General features: G+C 35.5%; 1 protein-coding gene across 1 annotated transcript; it reads right to left on the minus strand.

Moving 5' to 3' along the window:
- Positions 1–494: 494 nt before the first annotated feature.
- LOC125654634 (tafazzin-like) lies at positions 495–22,767 on the minus strand. The gene is made up of 8 exons (XM_048884625.2): positions 22,479–22,767; positions 11,606–11,737; positions 11,014–11,226; positions 9,519–9,560; positions 7,803–7,865; positions 5,494–5,546; positions 4,344–4,418; positions 495–3,318 (listed from the first exon to the last, which is right to left on the minus strand). Exons 1-8 carry the CDS (start codon positions 22,594–22,596, stop codon positions 3,220–3,222), a joined length of 795 nt encoding a protein of 264 aa, XP_048740582.2. The 5' UTR covers positions 22,597–22,767; the 3' UTR covers positions 495–3,219.
- Positions 22,768–22,819: the final 52 nt, after the last annotated feature.

Raw genomic sequence — 22,819 nt, forward strand, 5'->3', positions numbered from 1 at the left:
TTAAGGAGGGAGGAATGTAGCGGTCAGCCGGGTTCAATCACCATTGGCCAGATAGCTCAGTTGGTAGAGCACCTGACTGGGGGCCTGAGTTCGAATCCTGGTCTGGTCCGTTGCATTTTCTCCTTTCCTGTTACATAATAACCTGTTTATCCCCACCTTCTTTCTCTGCCTCCCTTCCTCTTACCCTCTCCACCCGTAACATTTATACATGTAAGAACTGGGTAAAAACCCCAAATTCCTTCAATTATAAATACTAGAATAATTTGTACCATTTTAGTGACTTAAAATGCACTCTATGACATAATCATGAACTCACAATAATCAGATCCAGCACAAGCATTATTGACCACATTCAGCTCGATCCAGCACAAGCATTATTGACCACATTCAGCACAAGCATTATTGACCACATTCAGCTCGATCCAGCACAAGCATTATTGACCACATTCAGCTCGATCGGCATAGAATACCCCAGCGAGATACAAATTTGCATATCAAATCAGATTTTTTATTCCATAACTTCAATTCATATGTACATGTATGCATTAAAAAAATAAAATCAATTTACAATACTTAATCTGTTCATCCAAATTTTAAAGAACATTCATACACTGTACAATCTGTATAATGGGTAATTTTAGCATTCTGGAAGTGTTGAATTTCTTGGTGGATGAAAAAAAAGCGCCAAAATTTCTGTAAAGGAGATAGGTCTCAAACTGTCCATTCTGTAAAAGAAAGAACTAATTGAGGACTGTAGGCCCGGGATTAGTTCCTCTCACAGAATGGGCAGTTTGAGGCCTTTTTTCCACTTAAAACATGATTTTCTTTTTGTGGGGTGGAATCAAATAAACAAAATGTAGAACACTTGTATTCAAAACGAACTGTTCCAGATAGCATTTCCACCATACATGCAATAATAAATTCATTGTTTACAGAATAGACAGTCACAGGTAAGATAAGGGTGCTCAGCATTTTGTTTAATGGCTATTGTGTTACAAGATGCTACATAACAAAGGCCTTTGTCTAAAGAATGGACACATACAGATGGGTTTTGGTAGACATTAATACAAGAATGTGATGTTTTTGAATCAACTGAAAGTTCATCTTTGTAAGATAAGCATGTCTTCCTCTGATGGAGAAAGTGATTTTTTTTATTTCAGTCAAAATTCAAGAAAACTGAAGACGCGCAGATACGCGACATTTTGGAATTTAGAAATGAAAAATAGTAAAACACAAAATAAGGCAAACTTCAACCTGAAGATGGTTTCATTTTCGGACATTTCTGATGAGGAACTTGTGAATGCTAGCCAGAATATTGAAAATATTGAGCGCTTTCTTAAACCGCTGAAAGGACAATCAAAGAAAACAGAAGGAAAAGTGAGGTGGGCTATATCATTGTTTGAAACTAGGCAGCAAAACAGGAAAAAAATCTTGGGCCAGAATTCATTTGGATTTACATCACAAGAAGATATTTTGAAAATGAGTGATGAGGAACTTAACACAGTGATGAGTTTTTTTTATCACAGAGGTCAAGAATAGAAAGGGGGAAGACTACAAACCAAACACTCTATATGAAACCGCTTGTGCAGTACAACATTACCTCCGAAATAAGGGAAGATGCATTAGTTTCATTGATAACAAATCTTTTGAATGCATGCGTAGAGTTCTAGATTAAAATATGAAGGAACTATCAAGTTGTGGGCTTGTAATAGAGAGAAGACATGCAGAAGTGATATCAGAAGATCAGCAGAATATAATGTGGTCTAAGGGTATTCTTGGGACGGATAATCCTCAAAAATTGTTGGATACACTCATTTATTTATTGGGACTACACTTTGCATTAAGAGCTGGGCACAGAAACCCGAGAGTTGGACCGAACAGTCAAATCACCATCTGCTCACAGACTGATAGAGCTGGGCAAGGGCACAGAAACCCGAGAGTTGGACCGAACAGTCAAATCACCATCTGCTCACAGACTGATAGAGCTGGGCAAGGGCACAGAAACCCGAGAGTTGGACCGAACAGTCAAATCACCATCTGTACACAGACTGATGGAACCAAATATCTTGAATACAAGGAGGATGTCTCCAAAAGCAAAAGAGGAGGATTACAGCACAGAAATGTAAAGGTAAAGGTTACCAGGGCATACCATAGCAAGAATGCTCTAGAGAGATGTCCAGTTTTGATGTATGAAAAATACCTTCCTTTAAGGCAAATAGTGTATAAACATCCAATGTAACAATTCTATGAGCTTGCTTTATTTCACATACTTTCCGAATTTAGCATTTATTTTTCAGGCCTGAAATTGAAAGATGTGATGCTTTATATTTAAGACCCCTGAAATACTAGTACACAACCCAGAATACATGGTATGAGATACAGCTGTTGGTGTCCATGTTCTTCAAAAAACAGTAGGCAAGCTTTGTTCTCAAGCAGGATTTGAAGGCCATTATATCAATCATTCTTTGCATGCTACAGCGGCAACCAGACTATATGAAGTTGGAATAGATGAGCATCTCATCACTGAGAAGACAGGCCACAGATCAAGTGCCATACGGTCACAAACGATACTTCAAGATATCAGCAAGATTATTCATGGGAATGTTAAAAAGTAGTGACAGACAAAATGCCGATAAAGAGAAACAAGTGAAAGTACCATGGACTGGAAATACCACTAATGAAATCAAAATAAAATCTGGAAATGTTTCCTTCAAGTTCAAGTTTTGAAAATACATAAATTAAATGTTGCATTCCAATCTTTACCTGGCACGGTCCATTCTGTTTGTTGTGACTGTCCATTCTGATTGAAAAAACCCCCCACCTGAATGGACAGTTCTTCAAAAAAGAATAGGCACTTACAGGTAACTTAAGGTAGATTGTCCTGTGATGTCATAGGTAACTTCATGCATTGTTTGTGGAGTTAGCACAACAATAACCTAGAGAATGGACGATTCAAACAAAAGGTTTACGTCACAATCATGTTTTAAATTCATATAAAATAATGGACTTTTGAAATGAATTATGCCAAAAGAACAAAGCACTAATATTTCAAACTACCTCTTGAGAAAAATCTGCGAAATATCCCCGGCACCAAATTTAAGTTACCCCAATATACAGTGATCTACATGTACTTGTAATTCAATCAAAATAATGATGGATTTTGAATGAACAATAATGCTGCAAAGTTCCATGTTACAAAAGTCAACAGCAAGATAGATGTTAGCTGTCCGTGTTCCTGTGATGAAGTTCCTCAGCCTCTTTACGCAAAGCATAGAGTTTTTCTTGGAGAATATCTGTAAAATGTTTCCTGAGTTCAGTCTGAAAAAAAAAAAAAAACACAGGAAGATTTTTGAATAAGAAATAAACAATGAAACAATTTTAATGTTTCTGAAGAACAACTGTTTAATTAAAAGTATAATTTATTAAAGTGACTCAGCAGCCACAATGCTCATCCGAATTTCATGCTCAGGTGAGCTAAAAAGACAAGCGACTGTTAAAAACCACATAATAATATTACATTTTAATGAACATTTAATGGTTTTAATGTACACTTTCATTTGTGAATAAACAGTAGAAAAGGTATACAGAGTGTTATTTATAATCGTATGTTTTACCTGCTAATCGATATAGTTTCAACATTTACCGTGATATCATATTTAGTTTTAAAGGGGGAAGGAGGAGGAGGGGGGGTGTCTTGGTGAAAACTATGTGAATTTAGTTTTTTTGTCAGATATTGAACTTTTGATCTCGCCCCTAAACCCCACTGGTGCCCTGGTTATGGAGGTCATGAGGTCAATGAAACTGAATCAACAAAACACAAGGATGTTTGCATATTCCTATGTATGTATAGGGTGTCAGCAATGCATATTCATATGTATGTATGGGGTGTCAGCAAAGCATAACACCAGGTGACAGTTTAGACACTAGCTCTATCTTCGCTAGCCATGGGTTCCAACCTGGTGCTGTCACATGACGACGACAGTGGTGGTCTTGAACTTTTGTCTTGCAAAGATGATCTAAAGCACATGGCGAGTAAACATGTGGTTTCTGCTACTAGTATCACACTGCATGGAGGAATTATTTAGCAATCCTTGACAAGCATTAACAGAAATCCTCAGCATTCAATATTATCACACAACACACTTTCCCATCTTTTTTAAAGGTTAAAATTCAAGTTTACTAAGTTTTGAATTACATTTTTTGGATCATGAAAAATATAAAATTGACTAAATACTTCTTCAACTCAGTAAAACATATGGAATGGTGTAATGTCTAGGCTAAGATATGTCTTGTGGAGAGACGATAAAATGTTGAGTCCTCTTTCCACATATTTCACTACTCACCGATGTCATTTTGTGTTTCAAGTGTTCCAACTCTTCTGAGAAGTCTATTGGAGTTCCAACTAAAATTGTGATTTTCTGAAGAACAAATAAACAAATTAGTATATTTCATTTTTGCTGTCTTCAAATTGTTGACCTTGAATGATATATGCATCTGTAAAATATACTAATACATATATGTATAGAATTATGTAAACGCCATTGAATAATGGTACAAAGTTTATTTATCACAATACATTATACTAAAATATCAGGTAAATTAAATTCTAATGAAACCTTCATCAACATTACACAAATTTTAATGAAATCTTCAACAACATTACACAAATTTTAATGAAATCTTCATCAATATTACACAAATTTTAATGAAACCTTCATCAACATTACACAAATTTTAATGAAACCTTCATCAATATTACACATATTTTATGGTACATGTATAAGAATAGAGTAAATAATTTGATTATAAAAAGCAACTACAAAATTAGTATTTTTGTATACCAGTAAATTTTTAGAAGTGCATGATGAAACAAGGAACAGTGCCTCCTTCAAATAATTTGGGTAACTATATGTCAAATAGAAAGGGATGAGTAAATGTGACGTAAATAAACTCCAGGATTCAGAGTATTAGAAAATAATTCAGCTGAACTAATAAGTTTTTCAAAACGACCCATAAAACAGTAGATTACAATTCTGCACCCATTATTAATTAAACAGTAAAATTTTCTAATATTTGATAAGTTCCACTCCCAGGAGTACATTTTTGTACTTTATTAAATATGATTTGATAGAGCTGAGAGAGGGCATAAGGTGGCCTAGTTGATTTATTTGCAGATCATATACATGTACAAAAAAAGTAGTAAAATACCTAATGCTAATAAAGAACTGCCTATTTCTTCACCTTAAAAGCAAAGAAAAAATGGAAAAGATGGGGTGAAGGCATGGTATGATATATATATCTATATATCATATATGGATTCATAACTTGAATATAACAGGGTGGAAATAAACTGGTGTTAAATATTGAGGTGTAATTATGCACTTCACTCCCTATTTCTGGCAAGACCTCGCTTGTACCTTTCCATGCTCTGGAAAATGAGGTTTTTTATTTGGAAATGCCTCATCCATCCCTATCAATAGAAAAATAATATACCTGTTTAATTCGTGGTATGTATGGAGACTTCGTTGGTAAAGCATCATCCATGCCTATGAAAAGAAAAACAATCATGATAAACTTGCAACAGAAATTATAATGCAAAATGAACCTGCTACAAAATATACAATCTGGAAAATACTAGTAGAAGTCAAGACGCAGCATCCAAATTATATACGGTTGTGTTAATCTATCCTAGTATCCTAAAGAAAACATCCTCCACTCTGTTTACTGGAAGTCGAATGCCTGTGTCAGGAGAAAAATGAGCCTTAATTGCTTACTGCCTATTTCTTACATGGCATTCTGAATGCGTGTTTTCCTGAACTTGTGTAATAAGCGCTACTTTCAACTACATACATGTACTTCTAATTCTTATAATTTGTATATATAACCACCGCAGTGGTCTAGAGGTTAGAGCGTTCACCTTGCATGCGGAAGGGTGGGGTTCGAATCCCGGCCGCAACAAACCTAAGTCGTTAAAACAGGTAGTGACAGTTCCATCGCCAAACGCTCGGCATCAGGTGTGAATGACCTTAAAAATGGATGTCCCGTGTCACGGTGGGTGTGACACACTAAAGAACCCTCACTGTTCAATGGTCCAAATAGAGTAAGTTCAACAACTTGTAATTTTCTCAAAAATTGTAGAAAATCAAAATCCATCTTCTTTACCTATACAAACATTCCACAAAAGAAGGTCTTCACTTGAAAACTGTGGGAGGAGTTGCGTGGACAAATTATGTACCCTCCATAGAATATTAATTTCCAAATAAAGGGGCAAAACTCCTGGAAAAAAGGTTGAAATGGATCAAAATTGCACTATGATCTAGAGTGACCCACAAAGAAGCTACACAGCAAGTTTTAGCATATGTGAAAGGGAAATGAAATTATAAAGAGAAAACCCCGAACGGACGGACATCGCTGTACCATAATACGTCCTGTCTAAAAAAAAAACACTAAAGAAAATGTTATTTAAGTGTTTTACACATAAACACTATATAACAAGTTTGGCCCCGCCCTGGGGTCAGAACCCCTACCCCGGGGATCATGAAATTTACAATATTGGTAGAGGCCTTCCTGCTCTACATCACTATGCATTTAGTTTTTCTTACATGTGTGTGGTTCTTGAGAAGAAGATTTTTGAAAATTGGTCAATTTTGGGAAGTTTTTGCCCTGCCCCTAGGGCCCCAGGGGTGCTGGAGTCCTGAAATTTAAAATTTATGTCCCCCTTGTTCCAATGATTCTTCATACCAAATTTGAAAAGAATTGGAATGATAGTTATCAAGAAGTTAAAAATGTCTATTGTTCACACATTTAATAACTGACCATTTTGGCCCCACCCTGATACCAAAACCCTTACCCCTGGAATAATCAAATTTACAATTTTGGTAAAGGACTACCTGTTCTTTCTAAATATCTATTTACTATCAATTTAGTATCGATAGCATTAAAGAAGATGTAATTTAAGTGTTTTACACATAAACACTATATAACAAGTTCGGCCCCACCCTGCGGTCAGAACCCCTACTCCAGGGATCATGAAATTTATAATTTTGGTAGAGGCTTTCCTGCTCTGCATCACTATGCATTTAGTTTTTCTTACATGTGGGTGGTTCTTGAGAAGAAGATTTTTGAAAATTGGTCAATTTTGGGCAGTTTTTGCCCTGCCCCTAAGGCCCCAAGGGTGCTGGAGTCCTGGAATTTACAATTTATGTCTCCCTTGTCACAATGATGCTTCATATCAAATTTGAAAAGAATTGGACTGGTAGTTATTAAGAAGAAGTTAAAAATGTTCAATTGTTAACGCACGGCGACAGACGAAAACCAATTGCAATAGGTTACCTGAGTTTACTCAGGTGACCTAAAAAGCTCATTTGAGCTATGGATCCAATAAGCTAAAAACTTTACCTTACTTAATGAGTCATACCTAGCCAATGACAAATACACCTGACTTGAATTTCTCGAAAAAATCTCAAACTTAAGTTTGAGTTTTCTTCTATTTGAGTAAAATCTCAGACTTAAGTCCATGTTTTGACTTACGTTTTTTCAAGAAATCCAGGCAAGGGTATGACATTAGTTCTCTAGACATTCACCCTGGCAAACTAAAAATTCATACATCCAAAGACAAATTGATCTGAAAAGTTCACTGGCACCTCAAGTTCGAAAGAACTAACAAGTGAACACATAATTATGACAGACTGATTCGTAACAGGCAGCTGTCAAAAAGACAGAAGTTTGTATCCTGTACCAGTCTCCACTACAAAACCCTATTTTATAATTACGTAAAGCTGCTAGAATACAGCGACACTTACCCATGTGATAATACGGCAACACAACGGGGCACTGCTTAGCTTCTGTTAGTAATCTTCCAATCCCTATAGAGAGAAAAGCAATTATCAAAGACCATCCACATAAAAACAATCATTTGAGATTATATAAGAATCCAAATTATGAGTATACATGATGGATTACAGAAATTTCACCCTCTAGGATAAATATATCGGTCAGGAATAAGGTGTCCTTGACCTAAATCAGTCAGGGATAAGGCATCCTTGACCTAAATATTTTAACTCTGGAGCAATGATGTGAATAAACTTGAACGTACATTACATAACAATAATACTGAGCTACACATCAATATGACATATGCACCTTTATGGTTCTGAAGAAGATTCGTAAGAAATCCACCCCACTTTATTTTCCTCATCTCCCCCTGGAAGAAGGAATGGCTCTTAAGGAGGTATGCTACACCAGAGAAATTCGATGTAGATGCAAAGTGGAGGATATGTACAACAATATTTTGAAGTTGAAAATTTTCAAATTTACTTTATTTTGTCAAAAAATACAGTTTTATAAGAAGGTAATCTGAAAAAAATTTAAAACCCCTGATGGACTCGAACCTGCTACCTACAATTCAGCAGTCGGTATTCTAACCTACTGAGCTACTCGGCTAGGTATTTAAATGGAAAAGGAAAAGTCAAATATTGCTGATAACGATTTTTGCATCCATGTTTTTACAGGAAGTCAGCCATTATGACGATGTAGAGTACCACCTTAATTTAAACAAACTTGAATCCCCTTAACATATGGATGCTTTGTAACAAGTTTATTTAAAATTGGCCCTATGAGTCTTGAGATGAAGTGGGAAACATAAACAGTTTGAAAACAGATGACAGACAGATAATGGACAAACTCTGATCAGAAAAGTTTTCAAACCTCCTAGTGACCCCCTCCCTGCCTTTGGGGTCTGATCTCCCTCCCCCTAAACCGTGACTCCTCTTTCTGTGCCTGACAAGCTATCAACCCTTCTAAGAGTACATGGTAACATCGTATTTAATTCTGAAAACTCGTTAAACTTTTCAACTAAAGAGTCTCCATTCAAATATCTCAAGGCTCTCGTGTCATCTACTGCAAACCGTTTTTCATCCACTTAGAAAACTGTCTTCATACATTCAAAAAGGCGAAGTTATAGTATTTCAAATGTACTTTCTACATTTATTGAAAATGCTTCATGGCCAAGCGTGGGATGAACAATAACAATTAACACATGCTGATAACAAAACACTTTTCGGTTCACTGGGCACTTGAAGGTTGGCTTGCTTTCTCTACCTTGGTACGGGGTATCCCACCCTGGTGGAGGGCATCCCCTACAAACACACAGTGCACTGTGTAGAGTGACTAACAACATGACCTTAGTCTGGTCTGAAATAACATGACCTTTAGTCTGGTGAACTTATGGTACCCTCTGAAACAGTTTGGTGGTGAATGTATGTATTTGGATGGTTTTTCAAAGTGTACAGAAGGTGAAAATGACTTGTTTAATGATTATGAATAGCGATGCATGCCCAGGATTACCAGGCAGAAATATATAATATACTTCATAACTGTCATAAATCAAGCCTTTTTCAATACATGTAATATTCATCATTATGACAAGTGTATTTATCAAATTTGAGGACAGTTGAAATGAATGGGAAGAAGAAATTCCACAATCACAGACTAAATTCTATACGTGTAAAGGCACTTACCCCATTTTAACCTCACGTAAGATTTTTCCATGTTTATTTTCCCTGGAAATGAAAAGAATATTGACTTTTACTATAAACATCTCCAAATTGGGGGAAATGTGTCCCTTAATGCAGAATTTATGTTCTGTAAATTTATTCCTTCAGCTGCTTCTCCTCAGGTTATTTAATGTAAAAATCAAAATCTGTAGGTATTACAGTCTGTTATTATAATATCATTCCCGATCAGAGGATTTATCATTCCCAATCAGAGGATTTATCATTCCCGATCAGAGGATTTATCATTGATCAGAGGATTTATCATTGACGATCAGAGGATTTATCATTGACGATCAGAGGATTTATCATTGACGATCAGAGGATTTATCATTGATCAAAGGATTTATCATCCCGATCAGAGGATTTATCATTGACGATCAGAGGATTTATCATTCCCAATCAGATGATTTATCATTGACGATCAGAGGATTTCCAATCAGAGGATTTATCATTGATCAGAGGATTTATCATTCCCAATCAGAGGATTTATCATCCCGATCAGAGGATTTATCATTGATCAGAGGATTTATCATCTCTGATTTATCATTGACGATCAGAGAATTTATCCTTGACGATCAGAGGATTTATCATTGACGATCAGAGGATTTATCATTGACGATCAGAGGATTTATCATCCCGATCAGAGGATTTATCATTGACAATCAGAGGATTTATCATTGACGATCAGAGGATTTATCATTCCCAATCAGAGGATTTATCATTGACAACCAGAGGATTTATCATTGATGATCAGAGGATTTATCATTGACGATCAGAGGATTTATCATTGACGATCAGAGGATTTATCATCGATGATGAGGATTTATGTTCATCCAGCTTACATAAACAATGAAGAATAAAAAATTCCCCTCATATTATATTAACAACTCATATTATAATAACAACTCCATTTTTTAAAATCATAATATACATGTTTAAAATTTAAACTTTATTTAATTTACGATGATTAACTAACAAGTTCTACCACAAGGGCTAAGCCCATTTGGGCCCGAAATCTGCGTTACCATATATTTATGGTATCACAGAGTTCGAGCCCAAACGAGCTTAGCCCCTGTGAGTTCTACAACTTATATCAATGCGTATAGCTCGTGCAAAGCGGTAATATATGATAAATAAGAAGAAAAAAAAAGAATTTGCATGTTGCACTGACTAAAGTACTTTTAACACATAAAGTTATGGCAACAAAGTAACTGCACACATAAGAAACAAAAAAAAGATGAAAATAGTATGTACACATACATGTGTATTACACAACCCCATTAACACACCTACCTCGTAATCACTGCAGTTCAAATTACATGGTTCTGATACAAAGTGAAAATAGGACAAATTTAACTATAGCAAAATTCAGGTTGAATGAAAATTAAACTACCCCAAAAATAAAGCTGTATACGGTATGAAAATTAAAGTACCCCAGAAATAAAGCTGTATACGGTACCTTCAGGAAATACATGCACCCATCCTCCCTGATTAATTTTCTTTAAGGCGAAGTCCATGGGTTTCTGACGGATTCCTTCTCCTCGGATTACAGGAATGGCTTTTCCTAAGCTGAAGAAAACAGCCAAAGGTTTGGACGTGAAACAGATCTCGTCTGCAACAAGGACCCATCGAAGCCTCTTTCCATTCACAACCTGCCTCCATTTCATCATGGCTATGTGAAATATACAGCATTACATATACATGTAGTTCAATTAGTATTACTGTACTTACAAATTTATGAACTACACTGAGTGGCCAAAAGTATTGCAACAAACATGGCTGACATCATCATAAAATTTGAAGCGAGTAAAATTGTGATGACGTCAGCCATGTTTGTTGCAATACTTTGGGCCACTCAGTGTAAAAAGAGATGTAATTTATTGTTCCATGTTGAAATTTGACTGGGTTCTCTCTCACATGATTATTTTATTGTTGTTCACAAACTGGCCCCCCCCCCCCCCATTCAGATTGTCTACTCTTGTGCTGTAAAAGAGCAGAATTTGAAAGAAAAAAATTTCAATCTATTAATTCTAGACTAAATCTGTCTTTACCCAGGGTCGTGGGGTCATCGATACAGCTGTTGTGGTTAGAGTACGTAATGAGGCTCCGCCCAGATTTCCTCACATCATCGACAGCGTCTATCATGGTCTCTCTGTTGTATACAGTGCATTTGTTCAAACGTTCTGAAAGATAGAAATCAAGTTTTAGATTCTTTGGATGGATTAAGATTTTATATTTTGCATGCAAAAACTTACGGTGGCTCACTGTAACACCCTGAAATAGTTTCTCAAATCAATACTAGTTGATTTAATCACAAAAGATATGATGATATATAATAAGGATATTTGCCAACAAGAGGCCCACAGGCCTTATTGATCACCTGAGTACTAGTGAAAAAGTATCACTACTCCCAAGGGCTATGAAATCTAGAAATAAATTTCCTGTTCTGAATATCAAAGCTAAATTCTAATATTCAACAACAGTATTAAACAAGAGGTACTGTGAGCAATGTTCACTAAGAATACCCCCCCCCCCCCTTACCCCAATCTCCCAAAGGGTGTTGGTAATAGGTATAAACTATCTCTTTTCTGAGTGTAAAAAACAAATGGCATGACAAACCGAACCATATTGCTACTTCGATGTCCAGTGCACATGACCTTTGGACCCCAAAATCGATAGGGAACATCTTCATCCCATGGGTAGTCCATATGTATGATATGGTGACTGTAGGTGGAAAGGATAACGCTTTAGAGCCCGGAAAACATATTGCTACTTCGATGTTCAGTGTGCTTGACCTTTGGACCCCAAAATTGATAGGGAACATCTTCATCCCATGGGTAGTCCATATGTATGATATGGTGACTGTAGGTGAAAAGGATAACGCTTTAGAGCCCGGAAACCATATTGCTACTTCGATGTCCAGTGCGCGTGACTGTAGGTGGAAAGGATAATGTTTTAGAGCCCGGAAACCATTGCGTCTACAGACGGACGGACGGACAGACAGACGGACAACCCGATTCCAGTATACCCCCCCCCCCCCCCCCCCAACTTGTTGCGGGGGATATAACAAGATATATAAAATTACCATTTTTTTTATACATCCTTTTCTGCTATTCCTAAGTAAGCTAGCATTTAGATTTTATACAGTATCAGCAAACTTACAGATAAATACTGTATACTAAGTTTGGCCCCAACTTGGGTTCAGAACCCCTATCCCAGGGATCATCAAATTTACAATTTTGGTAAAGGACTACCTGCTCTTTCTTAATATCCATTTAGTTTAAATTTAGCATCAATAACATTAAAGAAGATGTTATTTAAGTGTTTTACACATAAACATTATATACCAAGTTTGGACCCGTTTTTCTTACACGTATGCGGTTGTAGAGAAGATTTTTGAAAATTGGTCAATTTTGGGAAGTTTTTGCCCTGCCCTTAGAGCCCCAGGAGTGCTGGAGTCCTGGAATTTACAATTTATGTCCCCCTTGTCCAAAAGATGCTTCATGCCAAATATGAAAAGAATTGGACAGGTAGTTATCAAGAAGTTAAAAACGTTCAATTGTTAACACACGACAATGGACGACAACCAATTGCAATAGGTCACCTGAGGTGACCTAAAAATGCAGAAAATATGCAAATTTGGATGAAAATATGATTTTCAAAAATTCATTTTAACACATGCAAGGTGAAGATAATGAACAGTGATCAATCTCATAACTCCTCTAAGTAATACAAATAGATAGTTGGGCAAATACGGACCCCGATGTAGGATCAGGAGCCTAGGAGGAGTAAGCATCCCCTGTTGACCGATCACTCTCACCATGAGCCCTATATCCTGATCAGGTAAACGGAGTTATCCGCAGTCAAAATTAGTGTGCCAAGAATGGCTTAACAATCGGTATGAAACACGTCAGCATTTGACCCAATGATAGGTTGTATTGACGAACTAGATCATTATAACAACCATAGAATTTGCGAAATGCTGACGTCAATCGAGACTGTTGAAACCCCTGTACCATGTTTGTCAGTAGCTTACCTCAATTTAAAAACTGACTATACGCAGAACAAGCTCTTGCATATCGAATCAGTTGAGATATATAAACATCATTATGCAGGTGATAATGGAATATTGCTACATAAATATGAACAAAAGACCCTGGCGAATTCGAACTCGAGATCTCCAGTTCACCAGCCCAATGCTTTAACCACTGAGCTATGATGATATATAAACAAATTGACCAATACAAATACTTTCACAAAACATTTAAATCGCCATCTTGTGACGTTGTGTCATAAGGAGTATAAGCTTTAAAGTAGTGAGCTACCTTTAGAATATATATACTTTTTTTTGGCACACAAAAACTGGGTGTCACTGTTTTCGTGTCAAGTTACTTTACGGTCACAATTTTTTCATACCAGAGGACCTTGAAATTCACTTAGAGCAGACATCAGTTGTCCACACCAATGATGTATTACAAATTTTGTTCCAATGTATAGCATATATTATATCTGTATTTGCAGATAAAACCAACCAAAATCAGCGTATTCAATAAGACATGATAGACTTATAACTTCCTCTAATATCTTTAAAATTCTACACATTGATAATTATTATTGTATTATTTCTAGTTCTTAAAAAACTCCGGACTTTTTCATGTAATGCTGGCCACTGCCGGTGTGATTATGTACATAATGTCATAAAATAAAGTAGGGGAGCTGGAGAAAATGATATTTCAATTTTAATACACAAGGCCCAAGGGCCACATCACTCACTTTCGCAATCTAATTAAAATCAGATCCTAGGATACGCTTACAATCGCTATAATAGGATTTGACATAACCCCATTGGGGGTCATGTCCACATGACTTTTTGCTTGGAATATTCACCAGAACTATCAGCCAGTCAGATTGCGCCATACAGACAATGATGGCTATGATTCAGGCAGTTCCACTATAAAATTGTTCTCACATAAGGAATTCTAAACTTTCGCAAAAATGCCGAATCTATTCCGTTCATACAAACAACAAAACGTACGATATAAAATACACCCAAATCAAATTGTGATTTATATATGAATAGGGATGGGTATGATTTGAATAGTTTTCAAGATGGTTTAATTAACGCGAGGAATATAACGCCAGTTGACGTGTTTTTTATCCAAACCAAACAATCACAGCCATTTTCCTTGAATTGTGAACACTGACGACTTCATAGGCGACGCGCTGATTGACTAACATAAAGTTCAAATGAACATGACCCTTAATCGGGTTATGTCAGATCTTACGCAAAATATACGGCGTGGATCTAAGAAGTCTGATTTTAATTAGATTGTCACTTTCGATACTGCCTCTTTCCCACTTTGAATCCAGGAGTCATAGTTTGAACAAACTTGAATCTATACTACATGAAGATGCTTGGCATATCTTGGATATCAATTTAAACAATTGTACTATTGTGATTCTTGAGAAGATTTTAAAAGAGTTTCCCTATATATTTCTATGTAAAATTTCAAACCCCCATGATGCAGCCTCACTCTAGAACCAGATGTCATGGTGTTAACACACTTAAATCTACACTTCATGAGGATGCTTTCATATCCATTCAACATACAGAGCATCTGTGGTTCTTGAGAAAAAATTACAAAAGTCAATATATGCACCCAGGGGTGCATAAGCCGAGTTGCATGGGATACATTGTAAAATCAGGAATGATGTAGCATATCTATAATTGTGAAGAACTAATTTCAGTTTTAAACTTTTCAAGTTACTGTCCAGAAACCATATTTGTCTGAAGTTTTCAATCTATTTTTGGTCACTGTGACCTTGACCTTTGACCTTTTTTCTCCAAAATCAATAGGGGTCTTGCTTTGCTGGTATCCAACAATATAACCAAGTTTCATTTGATTCAAATTGAAAATTTTCAAGTTATTCTCCGGAAACTAATTTTTTTTTTGGAATTTTAAATCTATTTTCGGTCACTGTGACCTTGACCTTTGACTCATTTTCTCCAAAATCAATAGGGGTCTTCCTTACCTGGTACATAACAATATCTATAGTATCATTTGATTCGGATTTAAACTTTCTGAGTTATCATCCGGAAACCAAATATTTCTGAAATTTTCATTCTATATTCGGTCACTGTGACCTTGACCTTTAACCTTTTTTCTTAAAAATCAATAGGGGTCTTCCTTACCTGGTACGTCGACCCAACAATATATCAAAGTTTCATTTGATTCGGATTTAAACTTTCTGAGTTATCATCTGGAAACCAAATTTTTCTGAAATTTTCATTCTATTTTCGGTCACTGTGACCTTGGCCCTTCACAATTTTTCTCCAAAATCAATAGGGATCTTCCTTACCTGGTACCCAACAATATATCAAAGATTCATTTGATTAGATTGTAAACTTTTCGGGTTATCATCCGGAAACCAATTGTTGACACCCAACCGTCCGCCCGCATCACCAAACCAATAGTCGAGTTCAACTTCGTTGCAACTCGGCTAAAAAAGAATTATACTTTGTAATTTTATGAACTTTTTTGTAGCCCCACACTGGCCTTAAATTGGGATTCCTGGTTTACAGAAACATAAATTTTCATTATATAAAGAATTTTCTTATATACATGTAATATAAATCTTTAAACCCTATCTTGGCCCCATCCAGAATGCAGGATCATGAAGGGAAATAATCTGAATCTATGCTGCACAAGGATGCTTTCACAAAAATTGAACAAACTGTGGTATAGAGATTTTTGTTTACAGAACATTCCTTCATATTTTCCCATGGAACTTTGAAACCCTGGCCCCAAGAGTCATGATGAAAAAAAGCATTTATATTACATAAGGAAGCATGCATAGATATTCAATTGACAAACTGTACCCTTGTCATTCTGAAGAAGATTCTACGTAAAATTTGCAACCCATTCAAACACAGGGAGAAATAGCGGTCGATAATCTGAGTCATTTAACGCAGCAGTCACACCTCACCGGATAACGCTAACAGACGTCCAACGATAACAAAATTGTCAATCCGTTCGTCTCTGTTCTTAGACATATCTTGTCTGGCAAAGTCCGGTCTATTCAGCGTAAAGTTTTGAGCATGTTCAAAACTTGTAACAGACACCACTGGACTATGGAGTCTGCTTAGTGTACGGTAGCTATCCATTGTAACAGTTATGCATTTTAATCGAAACTCATGTGTTTCTTTTTCTGTACTTGTCCAGTTCGCATCTGTTAACGTCCGGTGGACATGAGTTATGGCCGGACTATACTACCGAACCTGCAGCGAAGATGTAATGGACACCAAATGGACAAGAAACTGGTGATATAACGGTTGTCAAACAGACTTCCATGGGACTGATACATGTAAAGAATGTTATATATTCAGTTTCTCACGCGTCCCATGTTCGTTTAACCCGGTACTTGTCCATTATTCAGATAGTAATGTCCGTCAATTGCCCGGTACCTGTCCAGTAATCGTGTGGCTATTATGCGTTTTGTATGCTTCATACACCAATCGCAGGAGCCCTGAGAAGCGGCGAGAATGACTTTCATCAATGGATACGAACGGACAGCAAATATGTTACAATTATTTTTATCCGTGCGACCTCCGTTCACACTATCCAGTAAGATGTGACTGCTCCTTAAATCTACATAGGGAAGTTCACACTCTATCTATTTTGTTATTATTGAGAAGATTTTTAAATAAATAAATGTGGCCCAATTTTGACCTCAGGGACTGAAATTATTTATCTTTATAACACTATATAAGGATGTTTACATTTTATTTTGACATATTATGACAGCTGCCTTGTTGGTCATATTAAAAATGTTTGAAGATATTTGTCCTGTGCACATCAATGGGGCCATATGCTGACCCTGCAGTCATAATTTGAACACTGTATCTTACACTCTGCATATATAAAGAAGCTATCACGCTAGATTTGTCATTTCATATTAAGTGGTTCTGGAGAAGAAATCACACGATTCCTATACTTTATTATTTCCCAATCATACACCTCTTGGAATGGGCATGGCCTTGGCAGTTTGGCACAATGGTTATAAAGATGACAGAATTGTTAACAACAAAAACAAATAATGAGGTGTCGTAGGAAATCTTATCAGAATAGCTCACTTGAGCTGTTGGCATTAGGTAAATTGGTAAGCTTAGTAAAATGAAATACAAATGCAATCATGATTAAATACACTTCACATTCTACGTAAATAAATAAATCTGTTTTAAATCAAATTAATAGCTTCAAACAGTAAATTAAGGTCTAAAAACATTGAAAAGTTCATTGATTGAAGTAGAAGTGTATTAAATGGACTATCATAATTAAATTTCACACCTAATGAAAACAAATAACAATAGATTTAGTTAAGCTGGTCTAGGAACGGTCTAGAGGAACATTTACTTTTAATAGTAGCTACATAATCTGGGCATACCACTTTAATACCGTGGAAATAAATATCAGAAGTGAAAACTGCTATTTATACGACACTTACGGTAATTGAGCAGGTTGGAGCATTGGGCAGATTTGCTATAAATTCTCGCCCCCCCCCCCCCCCCCCCTCCCAACATTTAGATTGAACTTTGGATAAGTTTCTCTCCTGCTAAATTCATGATTAACTTGATGATAGCCTATCACAAACCATAGGTAGAAATTCTAAATTATATGTATTCCATCCAACAGACTCAAAATCTAATGGTTGGTGTGATCAAAACTGTAATAAAGCAAATATTAGGGAACAATTAAAACTGTAATTAAACAAATGTTAGGGAACTGCAAGTTTGACCTTTGCAAAATGACCTTTGATCTTTGTCTATGACTTATTTGAGTGCAATATATGATCAATATACGTTCAAAAACTTTTGAAATAAGTCATTTTTATCTGTTCTGAGTTACCTTGACCTTTCCAAAATAACCTTGGAGACCTTTGCCCAAAGTCCTTGTCTCAAGGAACATTTGTGATCAATTATATTAATTCCTGATGAAGTGTATAGAAGAGATGAGCTCGGATGGAAGGACAGACTTAAGTTAACAGTGACTATAGGCTCGCCCGAAATACTGCAGAAATGCTAAATTACTAAATACTACTACTCCTGTCTGATATACGTATGAAAAACTAAAAGTCTAAGTATAAACACAATACCGAAATAATAAATACCTGTACGTCCCATACATAAATTATGATGTTAAAGATTTACATACTTTTTTAAACTGACTCAACGATCTGGAAGAAATTGCCAGTATTTATAAAAGCTATAGAAACTGTCAGACACTGGTGTTAAAGTACTCTTGACCTTACCTGGAGGCAGATTTGTGTGACCTGTTACATTAGTACAAAGATGTTTTAGCAGACAAAACAGTCTGAAATCTGTTTTGTTATCATAACCCAATATCCCTTGACCAATTTAATATATTCTTTCTTTCCTCATAATCCTGGCTTAATTCGGTTTGGAGCATCTTCTATATCATAAGATTCCCAAATTACAGCAAATTCAAACAAGCACAGTATTATCACTTTCACTTTGCACCATTGTATTTCTAACTTTAGAGAAATATTAAACAGATGACCGACACATCGTGAGAATACACAAGTAAATCTGTGTGTGTATATATATATATATATATATATATATATATGTATCTTCAGGATGTGTTTGTGATCTGTTAATTTCTCTATAAGTTTGTAACTTTAGATTCAGACCCAGTTGACTATCACATGGTACTCATGAGAATTCTTCTTGATTTTAAAATTAAGGTGTTGGTTTTGTGTACTAATTGCATATATGCATGATTATTATTCTACTTTCAAGCATTCATGCAGAGTGAACCAGTGTTTAGAACTTTTGAGACGTGCACTGAAAATTCAATACAAATTTTTTACTTTGCTAAATGACCATGAGGCATGACTGCAGTTCAGGCTTTCATAAAAGCTAATTATTCAATGCATTTAAGCCAGGTTGATCATTAACAAACATGCCTAATCACATAAGCTTTTAAATCTTGTATACATTTTTTATTAAATCTCTTGCACTTAATGTATCAAATCTTACTTTCCATCTATATATCACGCAATCAGATTGGAGCCTTAATGTCTGTCATTCTATGGTTAATCTTCATTACCATCCAAACGAAAAGGCGTGAAAACTCAAGATTTAATTGCAAATCATAATGCACTTTAAAATTCTATAGATGTACTTGTGTCACATCAAATCCAATCAAATTTTTTTTTGGGTCATTTCAATAAATCTTCTGCATTCCACTTTTACAGTAGTGGAATAAATCTGAGTATATAAGCTTCCGAGTTACGATGAACTTTGAGCAAAATCTAGTACACGTATTTTGTAATTATAGTTCGTCTCATGTTACAACACTGAAAAATAAAGTATTTCATTTTGAAGTAACCCTACTGCAAAGTTTACTGCATGATACCGACTCCTGAACATGCGGAATGAATTGGACAGTAATAACAATCACCCTACAGTTGTTGATATACTGCCCAATGCCCATAGGCAGAGTTATTATTTACAATTTATTTCCTCTATTGCATTTTCTCTCAGATTAGACAAAACTAATTGCCAGAGCTGTTACATACATAAAACCTTTCGACCATTGAATATGGCTGTCAAAAGTGTCAAAAACTAATTCTAAGGCCACTGACATACCATATGTATGCCTGTCAGTGTCTTTGAAAGTTGAAATAAAGTTAAGGGGTCCACAAACCTCGTATGTACTTTAGACTGGCCATTTGTGCAACAAAGCGAAGAGAAATATCAAGTCATTACTATGATACCAAGCTGCACAATGAAAATAAACAATATTACAGAAAGTAATTGCAGAAATTGTTTGAAGTCCAGGATTCATTGATGGTACAGACATAATGAACAGAAAATATGCTGCAATGGAATTGAATTACTGTTAACAAACTTTTGCATGAGAACCATTCACAGGATGCTCCAGCATGTAATCCTTTCTTCTGAATATTTGCCACTATCAACCAGTCATTTTGCATATATCACACAAGGCCAAAATAATATACATGTGTGCTTCGTATTTCACTCAAAAAATTAGGTAGGGTAGGTAGGTTTTATTAAAACATTTTAATCGAAATCTTAGTTTTTAATATGTTTTGAATACATTACAAATACATTTCAAACATTGTGAAGATCCATTTCAGTCAAAATGTAAATCAGAGAAACTCAAACGCGAAAAGAAAAAAATTCCAGTTTGAAAATTGTCGTTTTTTTATTTTATTGATATATACTGTCAATAAAATATGTAGGGTCGGCAGCAAAAATGTAGGTAGGGTCAAGAAACCGGAAAAGCACAGATATATTATTTTGGTCTATGGAATATGTTATATATGATATATATAATCCCTTGCTGCAATGCAGATATATATTTACTCTGCACAATACACTTGCCATCTTGGCCATTAAAAAACAATAGTACAGTTGAGTCTTGTTAATCTAGGGCACACTTTGCTTTCAATCAAGCAAATTGTTCAATACAGATTTAATTGAATTGCAACTACTAAAGAAATAAAGAGTGTAAAAAAAGGTTGGTTACTCAACTTACTGAAACATAGTATATCCACATACCTACTTGCATTAAAACTGACTGAAGGAACTCTTCAATTTCAGGAGGTAAAATTATCATTTAGCCATGAAAATCAACATTGGAACTGAAAATTTTGTGATATAGTTCTTATTACGGAATTTACATAACTAGAAGGTAAGTAATGCAGCATTGATAGTGAGAAAAGAGTTGGTTTAATAGTCAAGTAACTTATTTGAAGCGCGTGGCTATATTAAAGGTGCACATTAATTGCTAGTTCTAACCAATTGAAGATGAATGTAAATTTCTGAACATGAATTATGATGGACTGCTCTGAGATTCGGTGAAGGTGTCAGTCCCAATATTAAGCCGAGCCATATTTTCAGCCAAGATAAACTGTCAGGGTTTGACACTAAGGCACGTCCGACCGACCAAGTCTACTAAATGATAGGTCCGGTCGGGTAAAATGTTGATTTACTAGTCCGACTGGTCGTGTTTAAAAAAGAAACTTTACTTTATATCATAAGATATTTTATTCTTTAAAAAAACCTGTAAAGAGTTTGCGAGCAATTTTGAACTGCATGATGACATAATCTCTTTTTTAGTTCTAATAAGTCGCGGTCAGAAGTGATGTTCTACGACATCTACACAATGTTAAAGTTATGGTTTGGTTAAATAGAATTATTGAATTCATTTTCATAAAAAAAAACCCAGTTTGAATTGAATATAAGAAAGAGTTTATCAAGTTAATGAATTACGTCGTAAACAGCAATTTTTTGGTGTTTACATATGTGTGGGAATATCTATATTCAAATACGAATTCTCTTCCTCAAGGAAAGTAAAAGATGTCCCAAGAAAGAGAAAAAAGGAAAACGTTGGGAAGAAACAAAGCAGGGCTTATGAAATATAAATTTTTAAAAAATATTGAGGTCATTTTCTTCTAAATGGATTAAAGAATTTCCGTGCTGGTAAGAATTTAAAGAAACTGAAAATATGTTTGAAAGTAAAAGCATCAAATTGAATGACGAGACTAAAGATTCTTTTGCGACAATTAAATGCATTTTAGTTCAAACTTAACGTTTGTCATTTAAATTAAGTATAGATATGGAGAATCTATCAGATTTTTTCTGGAAAGTTGGTCAGGGCTAGTGGATGTAAGGTCAGGTCCAGGAAAAATCATTTGAAGTAGCCCGATTGGTCTAGTGCTCAAAAAGGTTAATGTCAAACCCTGACTGTAGTACAGTCACTGAGGGAGTTGAGATATATCCGGGTTTGACTGTAAATGTCAAATGATGGCATGTGTAAGCATGAACATTATATGTACTTGATAAAATAGTCAAATGACAAGCATAAAACTTACCTAAGTATACTTTAGCAATAACTCCTGCAAGACCACAAACCACATTGGATGACCAGTTCCATAGTTTTACTTTTAAAGGTGACTTCCCTTCAGGAAACATCCAATATTTCACAGGCATGTTGATCGTTATAACTATCTACAGTTTGACCTGTACAACGCAATTTTTTCTTCATTTCAAGATAAATATGTCATTGTATTATCGTCTGATCCTTCTCAAACGATATGCCAGCTTGCCTGCTTCAAGTGCTTGGTTGTTGCCGAAGAGAAAGTCATAGACAAATTCTCGAATGTCGAACCCGAATTATTTGATAAATTATCTCAATGAAAAATGAGACTCTCTG

Source organism: Ostrea edulis, chromosome 7 (genome assembly GCF_947568905.1).
Source record: "Ostrea edulis chromosome 7, xbOstEdul1.1, whole genome shotgun sequence".
Classification (NCBI taxonomy): domain Eukaryota; kingdom Metazoa; phylum Mollusca; class Bivalvia; order Ostreida; family Ostreidae; genus Ostrea; species Ostrea edulis.

Excerpts from the sequence above, each read along its gene's own strand:
- LOC125654634 (XM_048884625.2), bottom strand. The coding sequence starts at position 22,596 with ATGCCTGTGAAATATTGGATGTTTCCTGAAGGGAAGTCACCTTTAAAA. Across the intron at positions 11,227-11,605 it reads CGATGACCCCACGACCCTGG|CCATGATGAAATGGAGGCAG; the intron begins GTAAAGACAGAT and ends TATTTCACATAG. Across the intron at positions 4,419-5,493 it reads ACATACCACGAATTAAACAG|AAAATCACAATTTTAGTTGG; the intron begins GTATATTATTTT and ends TTTGTTCTTCAG.